The 20393-nt window shown below is 43.4% G+C and overlaps 1 protein-coding gene across 4 annotated transcripts in view; it reads right to left on the bottom strand.

Moving 5' to 3' along the window:
* Positions 1–5595: 5595 nt before the first annotated feature.
* Positions 5596–20393, bottom strand: part of LOC102274737 (zinc finger protein 621) — a 43007-nt gene continuing 28209 nt past the window's right edge. For 3 of the 4 annotated variants that reach the window (XM_070360168.1, XM_070360166.1, XM_070360167.1), the window contains 3 exons: positions 13723–13849; positions 13077–13181; positions 5598–11946 (listed from right to left, as the gene is read on the bottom strand). In XM_070360168.1, coding sequence (XP_070216269.1) covers positions 10853–11946; positions 13077–13181; positions 13723–13849 — 1326 coding nt within the window. In that variant the 3' untranslated portion in view covers positions 5598–10852. Of the gene's footprint in view, positions 11947–13076; positions 13182–13722; positions 13850–15283; positions 15378–20393 lie in introns of all 4 variants that reach the window. The other variant, XM_070360170.1, reaches the window with a different exon arrangement.

The raw sequence follows: 20393 nt of genomic DNA, 5'->3' as shown, positions 1-20393 counted from the left end.
CACAGAAGAACTATACAAAAAAGATCTTCAAGACCTAAATGACCACAATGGTGTGATTACTCACCTAGAGCCAGACCTCCTGGAATGTGAAGCCAAGCGGGCCTTAGGAAGCATCATCATGAACAAAGCTAGTGGAGGTGATGGAATTCCAGCTGAGCTATTTCAAATCCTAAAAGACGATGCTGTGAAACTGCTGCACTCAATATGCCAGCAACTTTGGAAAACTCAGCAGTGGCCACAGGACTGAAAAAGGTGTTTTCATTCCAACCCCAAAGAAAGGCAATGCAAAGAATGTGCAAACTACCACACAACTGCACTCATCTCACATGCTAACAAAGTAATGCTCAAAATTCTCCAAGCTAGGCTTCAACTGCACATGAACCATGAACTTCCAGATGTTCAAACTAGATTTAGAAAAGGCAGGGGAACCAGAGATCAAATTGCCAATGGATGACAGAAAAAGCAAGATAATTCCAGAAAAACATCTACTTCTACTTTACTGACTATGCCAAAGCCGTTGACTGTGTGGATCACAACAAACTTTGGAAAATTTTTATAGAGATGGGAATACCAGACCATCTGACCTGCCTCATGAGAAATCTGTATGCAGGTCAAGAAGCAACAGTTAGAACCAGACATGGAAGAATCAATACAGTTCAGTCGCTCAGTGGTGTCCGACTCTTTGCGAACCCATGAATCACAGCACGCCAGGTCTCCCTGTCCATCACCAACTCCAAGAGTTCACTCAAACTCACGTCCATTGAGTTGGTGATGCCATCCAGCCATCTCATCCTCTGTCGTCCCCTTCTCCTCCAGCCCCCAATCCCTCCCAGAATCAGAGTCTTTTCCAATGAGTCAACTCTTCGCATGAGGTGACCATAGACTGGTTCAAAACTGGGAAAGGAATCAAGATTGCCAGGAGAAATATCAGTAGCCTCAGATATGCAGATGACACTACCCTTATGGCAGAAAGCTAAGAACTGAAGAGCCTCTTGATGAAAGTGAAAGAGGAGAGTGAAAAAGCTGACTTAAAACTCAACATTCCAAAAACTAAGATCACTGCATCCGGTCCCATCACTTCATGGCAAATAGATGGGGAAACAATGGAAACAGTGACAGACTTTATTTTGGGGGGCTCCAAAATCACTGCAGAAGGTGACTTCAGCCATGAAATCAAAAGACACTTGCTCCTTGGAAGAAAAGCTATGACCAACCTAGACAGCACATTAAAAACTAGCGACATTATTTTTTCATCAAAGGTCCATCTAGTCAGAGCTATGATTTTTCCAGTAGTTATGTATGGATATGAGAGTTGGACTATAAAGAAAGCTGAGCATCAATGAATTGATGCTTTTGAACTGTGGTGTTGGAGAAGACTTTTAGAGTCCCCTGGACTGCAAGGAGATCAAACCAGTCAATCCTAAGGGACATGAGTCCTGAATATTCATTGGAAGGACTGATGCTGAAGCTGAAATTCCAATACTTTGGCCACCTGATGGGAAGAACTGACTCACTGGAAAAGACCCTGATGCTGGGAAAGATTGAAGGCAGGAGGAGAAGGCAACAACAGAAGATGAGATGGTTGGATGGTATCACCAACTCGACAGACATGAATTTGAGCAATCTCCAGGAGCTGGTGATGGACAGGGAAGCCTGGCAGTCCACGGGGTTGCAAAGAGTTGGACATGACTGAGTGACTGAACTGAACTGAGAAGGTGGCAAAGGTGTAAGATGAAAATTGTGACCAACTGAAATTTCCTTTAACAGCACAAATCTATTGTAACTAGTGAGGAGACTGGTAGAAATAACAATCATCACTGAATTATTTATGAGAAATACAAGAGCCCATCTTATAATTGGGCTTCATATAATAAAAGTATCAAAATGTTTTCTTTAAGCAATACATTTTTTTATATATTATTTAGCTTTTAACACAATATGACTTTGGGGCTTCCCTGATGGCGCAGTGGTTAAAAATCCACCTGCTAATGAAGAAGACATAGGTTTGATTCCTGCTCTGGGAAGATCCTACATGCCGCATAGCAACCAAGCCCACACATCACAGTTACAGAGCCAGTACTCTAGAGCCTGCGAGCTGCAGCTACTTAAGTCTGAGAGCCTATAGCCCCTGCTCCACCCCAATGAGGTTGCCGCAATGCAATGAACCCACGCACTGCAATGAAGAGTAACCCCGGCTTGCTGTAACGAGATAAAAGTCTGAACAGAGCAACAAAGACCCAGCACAGCTAAGAATAAATAAGCAAATCTTAAAATAAAACAATATGATTCTTAGGTTAAAGCAAATCATATGACTCCTTTCTGGACAGCCATGAAATAGCTATTTGTACTGATCCAGGGGTTTTAAAAGACCACATTTCGTAAAGTACTTTGAGAATCATTAATTCAAGATATTTTTGGAAACAAAGCCCACTATTGTTTTCAGAAAACAAGTAGAGCAATGGTTGGGAGTGCTGGACCATGAGAGGTCAACATTTGGGACTGGGTTCCTGGAATATAGGACAGAATAAGAGAAGTAGGATTAGTAAGAGGAGAACAGAGGAAGGAGAGAGGAACAGTATATTTTCTCAGGCTGCACCACTGATGCTGATTGCTCTAAAAGTAATTTCTCTATAATTCTGCACTTTGTATAAATGTGTATAACTAGGGCTTCCCTCATGGCTCAGTTGGTAAAGAATCCACCTGCAATGCAGGGGATCCCGGTTCGATTCCTTGGTCAGGAAGATCCACTGGAGAAGGGAAAGGCTACGCACTCCAGTATTCTGGCCTGGAGAATTCCATGGACTGTAGAGTCCACGGAGTCACAAAGAGTCAGACACAACTGGGTGACATTCACTACTTCATTACTTTATAAAATGTATCTATTTCTAAACACTCTATTGTTGTTTTAACTCATATAAACCATATTACAGTGTATCTTAGGTTGTGGGGTGCGGTTTTGTTTTTGCTTTTGTGTTTTTGATTATCAATATATTTAATATATATCTTATATCAAAAAATCTCCCATCTTCTTCAAAAATGGCTTGGCTATTCTTTGTCCTTTGCTCTTCTGTATAAATTCTAGAATTAATCTGTAAGGCTGCAGATGTGTGCACATGCACAACACACACACAACCCCCTCCTCTAGTAACTTTGATTGAAATTGCTTTTAACATATAAATTCATTTGGTAAAAACTAAAATCTGGATATTCACCTTCCCTATCTATGAATATAGCACATTCATCAGAGATTTCAGTCATTTTCTATGCCTGTAAAGAGTATTTGATATTTTATAGCTGCCCAAAATATTTTGAAAATCCTTTCTCCTTTTCAGGACTCCTCCACATTATAAATCTCACTTTCTGAGAATGAATCCAAAAATTATTTCCTTGGAGTCCTTGCTCCTTAGATGTACACATACAGCCAATACAGTTGAGTGGCTACAACTTCTTGGAAGATGGAAATAAAGGTCATGAGACCCTATAGTCAGGATCCTTCTCAAACGGATGTGGATGCACCTGGTTTTTCTCAGCGCATGTAGCAAGCCTCCTGGAGGTCTAGCCCCTCTCTTCGGTGTGGTGAGGGTGCCAGTCCAGCAGCAGGCACCAGCAGCTGCTGGGTTTCCACTGGAGCCTCTTGGTACTGTCCTTGGTCCCTCTTCTGGGCATCTGCATATGTGAGAGCCCAGCTTGGTTCCTTTTTGGGAATTCTGTAAGCTACCTAGTGGTTTGTAGCAAATCCCTTTCTGCTTAAACATGTTAAAATAGATTCTGGGGAATTCACTGATGGTCCTGTGGACAGGACTTTGCACTTTCACTGCTGTGGGCCCAGGTTCAATTCCTGGTTGGGGAAGTAAGATCCTATAAGCCACATGGTGTGGCAAAAAAAAAAAAAAACCCCAAAAAGATTCTGTTGTCTACAACCGCACACTGACCAGGAATTAGGAAGTAGAAGCGGGTTCCTGAACGTGACAGAGCTGCCTTAGGACATGAGATGAGAAGTGGGTGGGAGAAGGTCAGATGTTGCAAGTTGAAAAGGGGAAGAGATAAGGGAGGGCCCCACCTGTGTCTCCTCACTCTGGCACCAGGGCCGAAGGCACAGCCACTCACTGGAGCTCAGTTATCCCAGCGGAGAGCAGAATCTATCAGCTGAGGCTGGTGATGACCGGGCAGGAGGGACTGGGAGGTTTGTGAGAAGGGGTACAGAGCAGCAGACCAGGAAAATGAAGGGAACCCTGGAGATACAGTATGATGTAGGAGGCATTAAGGGCCTACTTGAAGTTACTTATCATGAACCTCAAGCAGGATAATTCCACATGACAATGTGCTTTTCCCTGACCACTTTTGGTAGCATGGACGCAGGCACAAAGAAGGCAAAGAACTACATTTAGTCAGAGACGGGTCCTGCCAACTGAGTATACACCAAAGCCAGAAAAGGGCAAGGCCATTAAAGGAGAATGTAGAGGAACTGTTCTAATAACTGACCATGGACTTTAAGTGGGATAAAGAAAGAACAGGCATGAAGGAAGTGAAGAGCAGTGAAAAGGGGGAACAGTGGAGCTGAAGGACTGTTAGCATCAGGATTCTAAAAGGAAGAAATTAGAAAGACAGGTCATAGAGCAAGATATTTAAAGTGCTGAGGTTACAGAGGGGTGAAGTTTTGTATCATGAGGTCTAGGATATGATCAAGGAGTGGTTCAGGTAAAATGAAAAGGTAAGAAAGAAAATGAGAGGTGAGCTGTTGGAAGGCTCATCCACTGAAAACACCAAGAATTAAGACAAGATTAATGTTGAGCAGAGTGACAGCAGGTGATGAGCTAACATCTTCAAGGAACAAAGGGCATGTGACCCAGAGGTTCCAGCCTGATGACAGGATACAAAGATGGAGGTTTGGGGGCAAAGTGAGAGGTGAAGAGTGGCCTGAAACTTTCACAGAGAAAGAGGACCCAGAATTGTGATGTGAGGGATGGTGCTGGGGAAGCAGCATCCTCAAGAGATGAGTAGGTTTTGATCAGAGCAGGAAGGACTTAACATTCAGTGTGGTTCCCTGACACCCAACATTCTGCTACACTGCTACTGAGGAGAGAAAGGTGGGGAAGTGACCCAGAATCTAAGTTTTTTTTAAAGACTTAAGCCAGTTTTCCTGTTCTTTGCCCCGTTAGCATCCCCATACACTTTCAGAAGTTATCTGAATCTTTCCTAAGCTTTTCTGCCACATGAGGGCACTGCTCAGCTCCCTGCAATGTGGCTTAGGATTTGCTTTCCTCAGCTCTGCTCCAAGTCACAATTCTTTCATCTGATTTCAAGCTTCCAAAGTGTTATCTTCAGCTTATTTTCACTGTCCTGAGTTTATGTCTTTTAATTTTTCATTTAGTTTTCTTAATGGGGTTTCAGGAGGGTGTGGATGTCAACATGTTCAACCACCATCTTTACAAAACTACATTGTGCATCCTATTTCCACAAAGTTTACTGCAGGAGGAGGGGTCTATTTGTTTGGTTTTAGTTTCTGGTTAATTTTTTTGGCTCCCACCACTACCACCAGCCCAAATTTTCTGAACTGCAAGCATTCAAACTAGTTTTCTAAAGAATGCGTCCAAGACTGTAAACCTTGCTCTTTGTTCCACCTTCTGCCACATCACATAGACCCCCGCTATGTCTCCAGACTCCTGTTGTTCATCTCTAAACCATCCGCAGCATCCACTGTGTGCTGTCTTCAACCAAGGAGCTATTTTAAAGTGTATTAATTCATGTAAGAAAAAAATGTTCTCACTTTCAGCCAACATGCAAGTAAACAACAAAACCAGCAAAAAACAGCCACTGTCCACCTCAGGAACTTCCTGGTGGTGGAGAGCTCAAGGACTCCACAGGCCACATCAGATCCCTTTCCCCTTCCCTTTTCTTCCCTTTGCACCCATTCCACTTGCTTTTCTCTCTCCTTCTAAACTGACACCACCCAAACTATGTGTAGATGTCTCTTTCCTGAAGACCACTGAGAAATAGGGCAAGCCTTTTATCAATGTACACCCCCAGACATCTGCTCAAAGCAGCTCTTTCAAAGCGTGGTCCACGTAAAGGTCTGGGCATCACCATGGATATCCACAATCAGACTTTGCTGTAGAGCATAAACTAACACAACACTGTAAATCAACTATATTCCAATAAAAAGTTTTTATAAAATCAATCTCTGAGAGTTAGGCCAGAAAATTACTCATTTTACACCAGGTTCTTCAGACACATGGCAAAATTTAAGAAGCACTAATTGCAAGGTAGAAACATGTAGATAGAAACACAACTTTTAAAAAATGTATGGCCCCTTGCATGAACATTTAAGGATTTACTTTCAGTTCAGTTCAGTTCAGTCACTCAGTCGTGTCCAACTCTTTGCAACCCCATGAATTGCAGCACGCCAGGCCTCCCTGTCCATCACCAACTCCCGGAGTTCACTCAAACTCACGTCCATCGAGTCAGTGATGCCATCCAGCCATCTCATCCTCTGTCGTCCCCTTCTCCTCCTGTCCCCAATCCCTCCCAGCATCAGAATCTTTTCCAATGAGTTAACATTTCCCATGAGGTGGCCAAAGTACTGGAGTTTTAGCTTCAGCATCATTCCTTCCAAAGAACACCCAGGACTGATCTTTAGAATGGACTGGTTGGATCTCCTTGCAGTCCAAGGGACTCTCAAGAGTCTTCTCCAACACCACAGTTCAAAAGCATCAATTCTTTGGTGCTCAGCTTTCTTCACAGTCCAACTCTCACATCCATACGTGACCACTGGAAAAACCATAGCCTTGACTAGACAGACCTTTGTTGGCAAAGTAATGTCTCTGCTTTTGAATATGCTATCTAGGTTGGTCATAACTTTCCAAGAAGTAAGCGTCTTTTAATTTCATGGCTGCAATCACCATCTGCAGTGATTTTGGAGCCCAAAAAATAAAGTTTGACACTGTTTCCAATGTTTCCCCATCTATTTCCCATGAAGTGATGGGACCAGATGCCATGATCTTCGTTTTCTGAATGTTGAGCTTTAAGCCAACTTTTTCACTCTCCTCTTTCACTTTCATCAAGAGGCTCTTTAGTTCCTCTTCACTTTCTGCCATAAGGGTGGTGCCATCTGCGTATACTGAGGTTATTGATATTTCTCCCAGCAATCTTGATTCCAGCTTGTGCTTCTTCCAGCCCAGCATTTCTCATGATGTACTCTGCATATAAGTTAAATAAGCAGGGTGACAATATACAGCCTTGATGTACTCCTTTTCCTACTTGGAACCAGTCTGTTGTTCCATGTCCAGTTCTAACTGTTGCTTCCTGACCTGCATATAGGTTTCTCAAGAGGCAGGTCAGGTGTTCTGGTATTCCCATCTCTTTCAGAATTTTCCACAGTTTATTGTGATCCACACAGGATCCTTGGTGATCCACAAAGGCTTTGGCATAGTCAATAAAGCAGAAATAGATGTTTTTCTGGAACTCTCTTGCTTTTTCGATGATCCAGCAGATGTTGGCAATTTGATCTCTGGTTCCTCTGCCTTTTCTAAATCCAGCTTGAACATTTGGAAGTTCATGGTTCACATACTGCTAAAGTCTGGCTTGGAGAATTTTGAGCATTACTTTACTAGCGTGTGAGATGACTGCAATTGTGCGGTAGTTTGAGCATTCTTTGGCATTGCCTTTCTTTGGGATTGGAATGAAAACTGACCTTTTCCAGTCCTGTGGCCACTGCTGAGTTTTCCAAATTTGCTGGCATATTGAGTGTAGCACTTTCACAGCATCACCTTTCAGGATTTGAAATAGTTCGATTGGAATTCCATCACCTCCATTAGCTTTGTTCATAGTGATGCTTTCTAAGGCCCACTTGACTTCACATTCCAGGATGTCTGGCTCTAGGTGAGTGACCACACCATTACGATTATCTGGGTCATGAAGCTCTTTTTTGTACAGTTCTTCTGTGTATTCTTGCCACCTCTTCTTAATATCTTCTGCTTCTGTTAGGTCCATACCATTTCTGTCCTTTATTGAGCCCATCTTTGCATGAAATGTTCCCTTGGTAGCTCTGATTTTCTTGAAGAGATCTGTAGTCTTTCCCATTCTGTTGTTTTCCTCTATTTCTTTGCATTGATCGCTGAGGAAGGCTTTCTTATCTCTCCTTGCTATTCTTTGGAACTCTGCATTCAGATGCTTATATCTTTCCTTTTCTCCTTTGCTTTTTGCTTCTCTTCTTTTCACAGCTATTTGTAAGGCCTCCCCAGACAGCCATTTTGCTTTTTTGCATTTCTTTTCCATGGGGATGGTCTTGATCCCTGTCTCCTGTACAATGTCACGAACCTTAGTCCATAGTTCATCAGGCACTCTATCTATCAGATCTAGGCCCTTAAATCTATTTCTCACTTCCACTGTGTAATCATAAGGGATTTAATTTAGTTCATACCTGAATGGTCTAGTGGTTTTCCCTACTTTCTTCAATTTAAGTCTGAATTTGGCAATAAGGATTTACTTTAAATTTGTGTTAATAAAGGCAAACCTTGGAGATACTGTGGGTTGGGTTCCAGACTACCATGATAAAGCAAATTCAGCAAGAAAGCAAGTCACATGAATTTTCTGGTTTCCCAGTGCATATAAAAGTTGTTTACACTATAGTGTATGAAGTGTCTAACAGTATCATGTCAGGAAAAAAAAAAGGAAAAACCTTAATTAAAAAATACTTTATTGCTGAAATATCTTAGCTATGATAATGCAGTGCTGCCACAAATTTTCAATTTGTAAAAAACACAGTATCTGCAAAACAGATACAATGAAGCACAATAAAATAAGCTGTGTCTATAATGCATAACTCAAGTTCTTTTCCCAGAAATTACTTCACATAGTTCTTTGCATAGTTATAAAAGACCTCATTTAAGGTCAAAAGCATGACCAATCCAAAATTGTACTTCACTAACCTGTCACAACCTCTTGACAGTCCCTTGGACTGCAACGTGACCAAATCAGCCCTGAATATTAATTGGAAGGACTAACGTTGAAGCTGAAACTCCAATATTTTGGCCACCTGATGCGAATAGCTGACTCACTGGAAAAGACCCTGATGCTGGAAAAGACTGAAGGCAAAATGAAAAGGGGACAGCAGACGATGAAATGTTTAGATAGAATCACTGATCAATGAACATGCATTGAGCTAACATGTATTGTGACAGTGGGGGATAGAGGAGCCTGGTGGGTTACAAGTTTGATGCCTGATCTGGGAGGATTCTATATACCGTGGGGCAACTAAGGCCGTGTGCCACAAATGCTGAGTCAAAGCACCCTAGAGCCCATGTTCTGCAACAAGAAAAACCACTGCAGTGAGAAGCCCACACACAACTAGAGAAAGCCCATGTGCAGCAACAAAGACCCAATGCAAACAAAAATTATTAAAAAAAAAATTACACAGGCATATTCAGATTTTCCCCAGATCGCCTGCTCCTATTTCTTTAATAATTTGCCAAACTCATATTTATAATTTATGCTATCTGGAGAAAAGTGCAGAAACCAACGCCACTTGCAAATAGGAAGCCAAAATACCCACTAAGAAAAATTTACACAACGGATGGAGCAAAGATGAATGTCCTGGTGTACATGTACTAAAGAAACTAAACTTAAAAGGAAACAACCAGGGACTTTCCAAAGTGATCGAGTGGCTAAGACTCCAAGCTCCAATGCAAGGGGGCCTGGGTTTGATCTCTGGTCATGGAACTAAGATCCCACATACCTCGGGGCAACTAAGCCCGTGTGTCACAACTAGAGAAGCGCCTGGGTCACAGTGAAGACCTGGAACGGCCAAATAAATTTTTTAAAAGTTCATTTGCTTTAAAAAAAAAAAAAAAAGAAAGAAAGAAAGAAACAGCCAGGTATCAAGAGCAAAACTAAAGGTAAAAAACAATTTCATGTTTCAAGACCTGATTTCTCTCAATCATATAAATGATTGTTATCATTTTTTAAACTATTTTAACATTTTTTTAGTTGTTATTTACTTATTTTTTACTGTGCTGGGTCTTCATTCCTGCACGGGCTCTTCTCTAGTTGCAGGAAGCGGGGCTACTCTCTAGCTGCAGTACATGGGCTTCCCACTGCAGTGAGAAGTGGGCTTCTCTTGCTGCAGAGCACATGCTCTAGGGCTCACAGGCCTCAGGAGTTGGGACACGCAGGCTTAGGAGTTGTGGCTCTCAGGCTCTAGAGCGCAGGCTCAGTAGTTGTCACACACAGGCTTAGTTGCCCCACGACATATGGGATCTTCCCAGACCAGGGATCAAACCCATGTCTCCTGTGTTGGCAGGGAGATTCCTTACCACTGAGCCACCAGGGAAGCCACATATATGTTTTCTAACTGGTTATTTCATATGATTTTTAGCAGAGATGTACAAGATCCTCAACGATCTATGTCAAGGACAACCCAACTTCACCTGCATGAATACACACCTTCAGCCACTGAACCACCTACATTTATTTTTAAAGGCCCTGGCTGTAAGCTTATGCCACTTCTAAACTCTGACAGATCTTACATGCCTGTTTCTCCCAGGCAGCTTCTGTCACATCACAGGGGCCTTATATGGGGACGTCCTATCTCAAAGGTGCCTAATTCACCATAGCATCCTACCAGCACTTCCCAAACCAGCAGCCCCATGATGCAGATACAGTCGTTACTGTTCAAGTCTGAAAGGAACCAATATAGAAGTCATGTGTTTCCATTATCTACCCAAAAGAAAACAGAATATATTAGATAAACACAGGTAAATATATCTTTAAATGTATCTCAATTACAATGGAGTTTATGCTGAAATAGTAGGAACACAGGTACAGTGTAAAAGCTACAGATCAAGCTGAAGGCAGGTTAGAGATCTGCTGTAACAGCCAGAGAAGTGCCAAGAGAGAGGTCACGGGGGTGAGGAGAAGGGGTCAGAATAACTGGGGAAGGCTTCACAGCAGGAGGAAGACCCTGGAAGACACGAACTACTTGGACAGGGGAAGAAAGAACCCCAGAGGCGGGCAGCAGCATGAACACGGGCCCGGAGACAGGAATGAGGACAGCGTGTGGCAAGGCCACGGCCACAGCAGGAGCAGAGCCCGGGCCTGGGAGATACCCGGGAGCTAAGGATGCAGAGGGGCCCTGGGGACGCAGCAAGGGTTGCCCGAGAGCCTTGCTGGGCTTCTTCTCCACAGGGTGCACTTTCTGATGCTGAACAAAGCTGCCGTACCACTTGAAGGCTTTCCCACACACCTTACACTCATAGGGCTTCTCTCCGGTGTGAACTCTCTGATGCTGAATGGAGGCGATCTTCTGGCTGAATGCCTTCCCACACTCCTTACATTGGTAGGGTTTCTCCCCAGTGTGGATGCGCTGGTGGACGATAAAAAGTGACCTACACCCAAAACCTTTCCAACACTCCTTACATTTATAGAGCTTCTCCCCAGTGTGCAGCCTCTGGTGCTGCAGGTAGGCGGCGCTCCGGCGGAAAGCCTTGCCACACTCCTTACACGCGTAGGGCTTCTCCCCCGTGTGGATCCTCTGATGCTGGGTCAAGGCGGTGTTGGAACTCAGACCTTTGCCACACTCCTTACATTCATAGGGTCCTTGACCAATGTGATTTTTCTCATGTACGATACAGTCATAGCTGGACTTGAAAGCTTTGCCACACTCCTTGCACTTGAAGGGCTTTTCCCCAGTGTGGCTCCTCTGATGCCGAAGGAGCTTTGAGTTATATCGGAAGATCTTCCCACATTCTTTACATTTGTAGAACTTCATGCCGCCTCGAAGTATCAGATTGGGATTCAGACTGAAAGTCTGCCACACTGCCTTGCTTTCAAAATCCAAGTGCTGAGACACGTTCGTGAGAAGCCCTCCCACGGGCCTGCTGTGGGCCTCTGTGCCCTCGGAGGCTTGCTGCGCTACCGTTGGCTCTTCTGTCTTGATGCCCCTCTCACCACCTGACCAAAGAAACCACAAGTTTCCTCGTTACTGAACTGGAAGGGAAATGGGATCCAGCGGTCCTGGTTTTTTTTATAGGATGCGATTTTTTAAAATACACCCATGAGATGGTTATGAGCTTCCATAAAGGAGGATGAGAGAGATAAGAAAAAACAATAGCATAAACTGGACAAGTGATGACACTGCAGTCCAGGAAGTGCCTCTTATAAGGAAGGGCTGGGCAATGAACCAGGGCAGGTGAGGTGGGCAAATGAGAACTTCAAGAGTGGGAAGGAAAGGAAGCAGGAGGGGAAAAAAGAATGGGTGAGGTAAGATGGACCAGCACGAAATGCAAACAGGCTTCAAAAGAGAGAGAGAGGGAGACCCTCAGGGAGGGAAAAGACATCGGTGAGACGAAGGGGAGCAGCTAGCAGCCCAGAAACACCCAGTGAAATGATGGACCCCAGTGCCCCACCTGGAAGCCAGGAAACCACCCCCAACTCTGAATTCTACGTAACAGCCAGATAATTCTACTTTAAATATTTCACATACTATTCTGGGATAAAAGATTCTTTCTTTTAGGAAGTCAGAGGGAACATAAGGTGACTGGAGAACTGTAGGCCACTGTGCTGTTACCACTAAAGCAATCACTTTTCACAACATTACAGTATGTGTGAGAAGTGAGGCCTGAAAAGCTTCTTCCTAAAGTAAAGAAAATCCAAGTAATTAAAACCTTCCAGGACTGACTGGTAAGCAGACTGGAAATTTTAGGATGGGTGGGTGTGTCTTGAGAGTGTGGTATTGGAGGAATATTCTTGCCCTTTGCTCTATGGCCCCATTTAAAACAAATACATTGTAAACCATAACATCATGGAACTTTAAAATACTAAAAATTATATAAATATTAAAAAGCCAAATAAAATCATAGATATGGTACAAATCAATCAGTTTGATGCACAGAATCACACCTTCTTTAAAGTATGGCTGAAACCCTACCACCCTGCCATAAAAACTGTCCTTACAGGTTTGGGACAGAAACTCAATACAGGTCAGAGGGTCAGCTACAGGGAGCTTTGCTCTCCACTGCAGAAGAAACATTTCCAATAAACCAGGAAGGCAAAACCAGAAGGTGCTAAGTCCCCTTACTCACCTGGACAGATGCCTCTCAAATCCTCTGCTTCCCAGGGATCGGGGTCCCATGGAGCTTCCCCTCTCTCCAGCTGGGAGATCAGATCAGGTCTGGGGAATGGAGACACTACTCCAACAAGAGAGAGAGACAGACAAGTTGAGGGGAGACATCCAGAGCTGTTACTGAGATCCCTCTGCCCACCCCAAGGCAGGCGAGTTGAGTTGGGGGGAGAAGGGGACTGCCTGGGGGACCAATGAGCCACACAGGGGTTCTGAGGAAGGGGTCCAAACTGACTCCATGCAAAGATCAGGGAGACAGTGATTCTCCCCAGGGAGGAAGTGCAAGCTCGCCCTGACTCAGAAGAAAGGACATCCCCTCAGGAAGGATGAATGTACCGATATCCTGGGAGGCTCCTGCACACAGGAGAGGGCCCACATCCACCACACTGCAAGGACGGAGGAACTGAGGTCTCCTGGGGCACCCCAAGAGTCCTTTCCCTCAGGGTCCAAAACCACGCTCTTCCCTGGGAAGGAATAAAGTCCAACTTCAAAGCCAAGGGGAACCTGGGATTTCCCCACCCAGCATCTCCACAGAACCCTGAGGACTACTAGAACTCCCAAGACATCTGAGGAAGACCAACTATCAGAGGGCCACTGAGAGATCTTACCAAGGGAAGCCACATTTGCGTAATTCTCCAGCATCACCTCCCTGTACAGGGCCCTCTGCGCAGAGTCCAGGCTGGCCCATTGGTTCTGGGTGAAGTACACGGCCACGTCCTCAAAGGTCACTGGCTCCTGAAACAACAGGTTCCTGCTCAGGCTCTGAGTGAGGGCCAGAGGGGGCCAGTGTGAGCTTCAGGGAAGAAACAGACCTGCCAAGGTCTGTGACTCTGAGCCCCGTGGAAGGTCTGTTCTATGGACAAGAGCACTCAGTACCCCAGCCCTCAGCCAGGGCTCCCACCTTCAAATGTGGAACACCAAGGCTATCCCACTTGCTCAGCTCTGCAGCTCCAAACTGTCATCCCAACCTCACAGCCTGGCATCTGGGGCTCTCCAGGCTGTAACTGTGTTAACCTCTTATGTTCCTGTCTCCATGGAGCTGTCTCTCTAGGACCCACAGACCTGAGGTACCCATAACCTGTCACCTTATCTCTGTACACCAACTACTCTCCCCATCTCCTCTCAGCCAAAGTACATGTACACCACCGGACGTATTCCCTGCTCAGTTTCTCCTTGGCCTTTCCCACCAGCTTCCACTACACACAGAGAAGCCACTCCTTAGAAATAGCCCCAGTACAGCTATACGTTAAAAAAAAAAAAAAAAAAAGAAATCAGAACATTCTTTAACATGATATATAACAAAATCAAAATAGATTAAAGATCTAAATGTAAGACAGGATACTATAAAACTCTTAGAGGAAAACATAGGCAGAACACTTTTTGACATAAATCACAGTAATATCTTTTTCAGTTTGTCTCCCAGAGTAATGAAAAGAAAAACAAAAGTAAACAAATGGAACCTAATTACACTCAAAAGCCTTTGCACAGCAAAAACCCAAAGTGAGAGAAAATATCTGTAAATACGACTGACAAAGGATTAATCTTCCACATTTACAAACAGCTTATGCACTCAATATGAAAAAAAAAAATCCAATCAAAAATGGACAGAAGATCCAAACAGACATTTCTCCAAAAAAGACATACATATGGCCAAGAGGCATGTGAAAAGATGTCAGCATCTTTAGAGAGACTATTAGAGAAATGCAAGTCAAAACTGCAATGAGGTATCACACTGTTCAGAACAGCCATCACCTAAAAATCTACAAATAATAAATGCTGGAGAGGGTGTGGAGAAAAGTGAACCTCCCTACACCATTGATGGGAATGTCCACTGGCACGGCCTCTGTGGATAAGAGTACAGAGGTTCCTTAAAAACTAAAAACAGAGCTACCACATGATCTAGCAATTCCACTGCTGGGCATATATCCAGAGAAAACCATAATTCAAACAGATACACGCACCCCAATGTTCAGCGTAGTGCAGCGCTGTTTACAACAGCCAGGACATGGAAGCAGCCTAAATGCCCATCGATGGAGGAGTGGATAAAGAAGATGTGGCACATATATACAATGGAATACTGTTGCTGATGTTTAGTAATTCAGTTGTGCCTGACTCTCTTGCGACCCCAAGGGCTGTAGCCCACCAGGCTCCTCTGTCCATGGGATTTACCAGGCAAGAATACTGGAGTGGTCGCCATTTTCTTCTCCAGGGGGTTCTCCTGCGTCTCCTGCATTGGCAGGCGGATTCTTTACCACTGAGCCACCTGGGAAACCCACAATGGAATATACTTGGTCAAAAAAAAAGAATAAGATTATGCCATCTGCAGTAACATGGATGGACCTAGGGATAGTCATATTGAGTTAAGTAAGTCAGATGGAGAGAGAGAAAATCATATGATGTAGCTTGTATGTAGAAGGTTAAAAAAAAAAAAAGATACAAAAGAACTAACAGAAACAGACTCACAGACTTAGAGAATGAATTTGTGGTTACCAGAGGGGAAGGTCAGTGGGGAGGGAAAGATTGGGAGTTTGGGACTGACATGTATACACTACTATGTTAAAAGAGATAACTGACGAAGGCCCACTGCATGGCACAGGGAACTCTACTGTATATTCTGCAATAACCTATATAGGAAAAGAATTTGAAAAAGAATAGATACTTGAATATGTATAACTGAATTGCTGTGCTGTATACCTGAAACTAACACATTGTTAATCAACTATACTACAATATGAAATAAAAATTAAAAAAAAAAAACACTCCCAATATTTCACAAATTTCTTTTCATTCCTTCTTACCATATTAGAAAGCCAGCTCTCTTGAAGGAAACCTGCAGCCTGCCTATTCTGGCCTCTTCTCTGAACCACACATCTTCAAAGAAGGCTGGCTGTGTGCTGTCTCCGAGCACGGGCACATCCCCTGCCCCGCGTCTTGAGCTTCATCCCACTTGAGAAAGTTCACCCCTCTCTGTCTCCCCAGGCCATCATACCAAGAGCGACATGAACTCATATTCATAGACCAGACCCTAGGCACCAGGCTCTTGGGTGGGTACTTCTAAATCTTGTCTGTCATTTACTCTTAACAACACAATGTGAAGTCAGAGTTATTTACCCCTCTTTTTCAAAGAATGAAACTAAAGTTCAGAAAAATTCACTACTTTGCCCAAAATCACACAACCAGGAAGTTACAGAGCTGGGACGTCAACCCAAACTCGTCAAACAGCAAACCCGGGCTCCTCCCACATAGCGAGCTGCCTCCAGCACAGGCTTCATGAACTTCTCCAAACACACAGCCAACCCCTGAACCTCCTCCTAACCTGGTGTCGCCCCTGTCTGGAGAAGATCTTTTCACATCCACAACTTCCAAAATCAACAGTCAATCCATCTTTATCAGGCTACCTCCAGGCAACACGAGGCCCCTCCCCCAATCTAGACTGAGGGATCAGCTATTTCAGAACAGCACACATCACCCTAGAAGCCAGAGCCTCTGCATCTTCTGAGACACAAGAACAGTCTCTAACGGCATCCACTGGCTACTCTCTTTGCTTCTATGGACAGACTGCACAATGCAGACCACAGAGGCTGCACTCCCAACCTGGAAGGGGTTTCCTGACTTCTGTACCTTCTCACCTTGATGACCCCACAGATGATTCTACCTCCTGGGATTCTCACTACCCTATGCAGTCAGCATTCTTTTCAGCCAATGAAAATGAAAACACCTACCCACTGGGGCTCAGCTAAGCCCCTAATTCTCTGAGTGCACCAATCTCTCCCGGCAGCCCCAGAGCAGCCTGTGCACTGGAGACAGCACAGGGGACAGGGAGAAGGGGACACTCTCACAACGGCTGCTGGAGGAGGCAGGGAAGAAACACGTCCCCAGGACAAACGCTGCAACTGCTCCTAGCTACTCTCCTCGCTCTACACCCAGGCCGTTACGAGGGGGTCCTTTCCAAACCAGAACTACGGAATTCAAAAGGAGAGAGTGAAAGAAAAAGAACATAAAAGAACAAATTTAGCAATTTCTCAAAGGAGAGCTGACCCTTAAACTGGGCACTGACAAAGTCCACAGGGCCCCTGGAATACTTGAGCCCCAAATCCAAACATCAGATAGAACCATGATGTCCTGTGAGTAATCATGGATTCAGCAACAAGGGATTCTGAGGCCACAGCCTGGTAGGAAAACCGAATTCACTCTGCTTCCCGGAAGTCAAGTCTCACTCCCTCACATCTCCAGAGCTGCTTCAGTCTTCCCCACCCAGTACCATCTTCCTTGACAGGCTGTTCTTCCCACCTGCTTTCAAATATTCCCAGGCATCATGAGTCCAAAAAAATTCCCATTATTAAAGGGGAACTTGGGCTTCCCTGGTGGTCTAGTTTTTAAGAATCTGCCTTGCAATACAGCGGACACTGGTTCGATCCCTGGTCTGGGAAGATTCCACATGCCATGGATTCTTCGGCTGCTACTGAAGCCTGCGTGCCTAGAGACTGTGCTCCACGACAAGAGAAGCTGCTGCAACACAGAAGCCCTCAAACTGCAACTAGAGAGTAGTCCCACTCACAGCTAGAGAAAGCACGGCGACAACAAAGATCCCGTGCGACCAAATTAAGGGAAACACGTTTTCTTAAATAAAGGGGAACTCGCTATTTTAAGACAGTTAGGCTATTGATATAATTTTCTTCCTCCTGTGGATGGTCCCTGTGTACCTGCACCTTACTTTTCTCCACTGTATTTTTTCATCATCTAACAAATTACACTTTTATCGTGTATCTCCCTCTCACCAGAATGTAAGCCATGAGGCAAGGATTCTGCTTTCCTCATTATTGCTTTCCTAGTGCACAGTAGGTTTTCCTAGTAGCTTTCCCTAGTGCTTGGCAGTAGGTAAAAGCTAGTAGTAGCTTTTCCTAATGTCTGGCAGATCCAAGGTGATTAATATGAATTTGGGGAAAGAATTAATTTCAAAAATGGTTCGATCACAAATAGAATTTTTACATTTATGAAGAAGGTCAGAAAAGAACAGCAAATACCACTTTCACAGTGAAATGCCAGGGCACATCCATTAAAGCTGATGGCTGATAATTTACCATGCGCTGAGGTTCTATTTTCGGTAAAAGACTAGATAAGCAGCATAAATATAGCTAATGAAGTAACATAAATATCTTTGCTTGCAGATGAAATGGCTATTTGCCTAAAAAATATCTAAGACCCAAGAAAATAAATGAAAAACATTTAAAACTGACAAGATAATTCATTAAGTTAGCCAGATATAGGATACATGAACCAAAATGATTAGCTTTACTAAGTATCAATATGAACAATTAAAAGACAAAATGGGAGAAAATAAGGTGCCATTCATATGAAAAATGCTAAGAGTAGACCCAACAAAAACCTGCAAAACCAAGATGAAGAAAACTAAATGATTATTAAATAAAATAGGAACTGAATAAATTAGAATATGCAGTGTTTCTACATGGGAAGAATCAAACTTGTAAAGAAGCCAATTATCCCCAATTTTGCCTATGATTCCAATAAAATCAACTTCTCCACCAAAAAAAATCAATGGGATTAATGCAGACGCTGGGGCTCATTTAAAGTCATCTGAGAAAAGTTAAGTGTGAGAGACTACCTGAGAAGGTTTTGAAGAAAACACATTTTTGAAAGAAAAGATGGGAGGGAATCAAACCCTACCTGAAAAGGACAATATTTTGAGGAAATGAGAATATAAGCCATAGATAGTGAGAAAACATATAAAGAGAAATACATAATAAAGGACTATTATCCCAAGTACACAAAGAACTCTAAAAACTCAACAGAAAAATGAAGAACCTGATTAAAAAATGGGCAAAAGACCCGAACAGAAATCTCACCAAAGATGTTATACAGACAACAAACAGGTATACAAAAAGATACTCTACAGCATATGTGTTCAGGGAAATGCAAATTAAAACAATGAGATACCACAACACACCTAGTAGAATGACCAAAATCCGGAAACACTGACACCACCAAACACTGGTGAGGATGTGGAGCAACACGAACTCTCATTCACTGCTGGTGAAAATACAAACTGCTGCAGTCACTTTGGAAGACAGTTTAACAGCTCCTTACAACACTAGAATAAACACATTCTAACCATATGATCCAGCAATCAGACTCCTTGCTATCTTCCCAATGAGCTAAAAACTTATGTCCACACAAAAACAAGCACAAGGATGCTTACAGTAGTTTTATTCATAATTGCCAATCCTTGGAAGCAACCAAATGGGCCTTCAGTAGGTGAATAAACTGTGGTACAGTCAATGGAATATTATACAGTGCTTTAAAAAGCTATCAAGCCATGAAAAGTCACATAGGAACCTGAAATGAATACTACTAAGTGAATGAAACCAACATGAAAAGGTATGATACCAACTACACAGTATTGTGGAAAAAGCAAAAAGATTGACAGTTGCCAGGAAGGGAGGGCAGGACACAGGATTTTTAGAGCCTGTGAAAAGACACTGTACGATATGATAATAGTAAATGCACATCATTATACACATGTAACCCACAGAATGTACAACACCAAGAATGAACCCTAGTGCAAGCTATGGACTCTGGGTGACTATGATGTGTCAATGTAGGTTCATCAATTGAACTAATGTACCACTCTGATAATGGGCTATGCATGTATGGGGCCAAAAAGCATATGGGGACTCTGTGCTATTTGTTTAATTATGCTATGAACCTAAAAGTTCTCTAAAAAAAAAAAAAAAGAAGTCTACTAAGAAAAGAAAAGGGAGGGAGCAGAGAGAGCAATACTTAATCTCTTACCTGGATTGTAATATCCTCCAAAATGACTCACATTCTTTTGCAACCAACTCACCACTATAGGCCAAAAATCTTTTTCATATATAAATCCATTCCTTTCACATGCCCTGCTTAAAATCCTTTAGCATCTTCCTACTGAACTCAGAAGTGAGACCTGAGTCTTCACAGTGACCTCCGAGATACTAGCTGTGCCTCGTTGTCCCACCTCACAGTGAACTAGTTCCTCTAACCTTTACTTGTCTCTAGAATACACCCAGCTTTCTCCCCTACCTCAGGGCTGATGCATTTGCTATACTCTCTGGAAAGCTCAGCTTTGGCTCTCTCTCCAGTAGTTCTCCAGCCTATTTTTACTTCTTTCATGAGGTCTCAAGCTCATGTGACCAGCTCCATGAGGGCTTCCCTGACAACCACCTTCAAAGGGAGCTTCTTTGAGGCTTCTCAAATTTGAGAGGGTGCATAAGAATCACCCACA

The sequence above is a fragment of the Bos mutus genome, chromosome 22, assembly GCF_027580195.1.
Source record: "Bos mutus isolate GX-2022 chromosome 22, NWIPB_WYAK_1.1, whole genome shotgun sequence".
Lineage (NCBI taxonomy): Eukaryota > Metazoa > Chordata > Mammalia > Artiodactyla > Bovidae > Bos > Bos mutus.
Note: the sequence above shows the minus strand (reverse complement) of the source record. Positions and strands in the feature narration are given on the sequence as shown.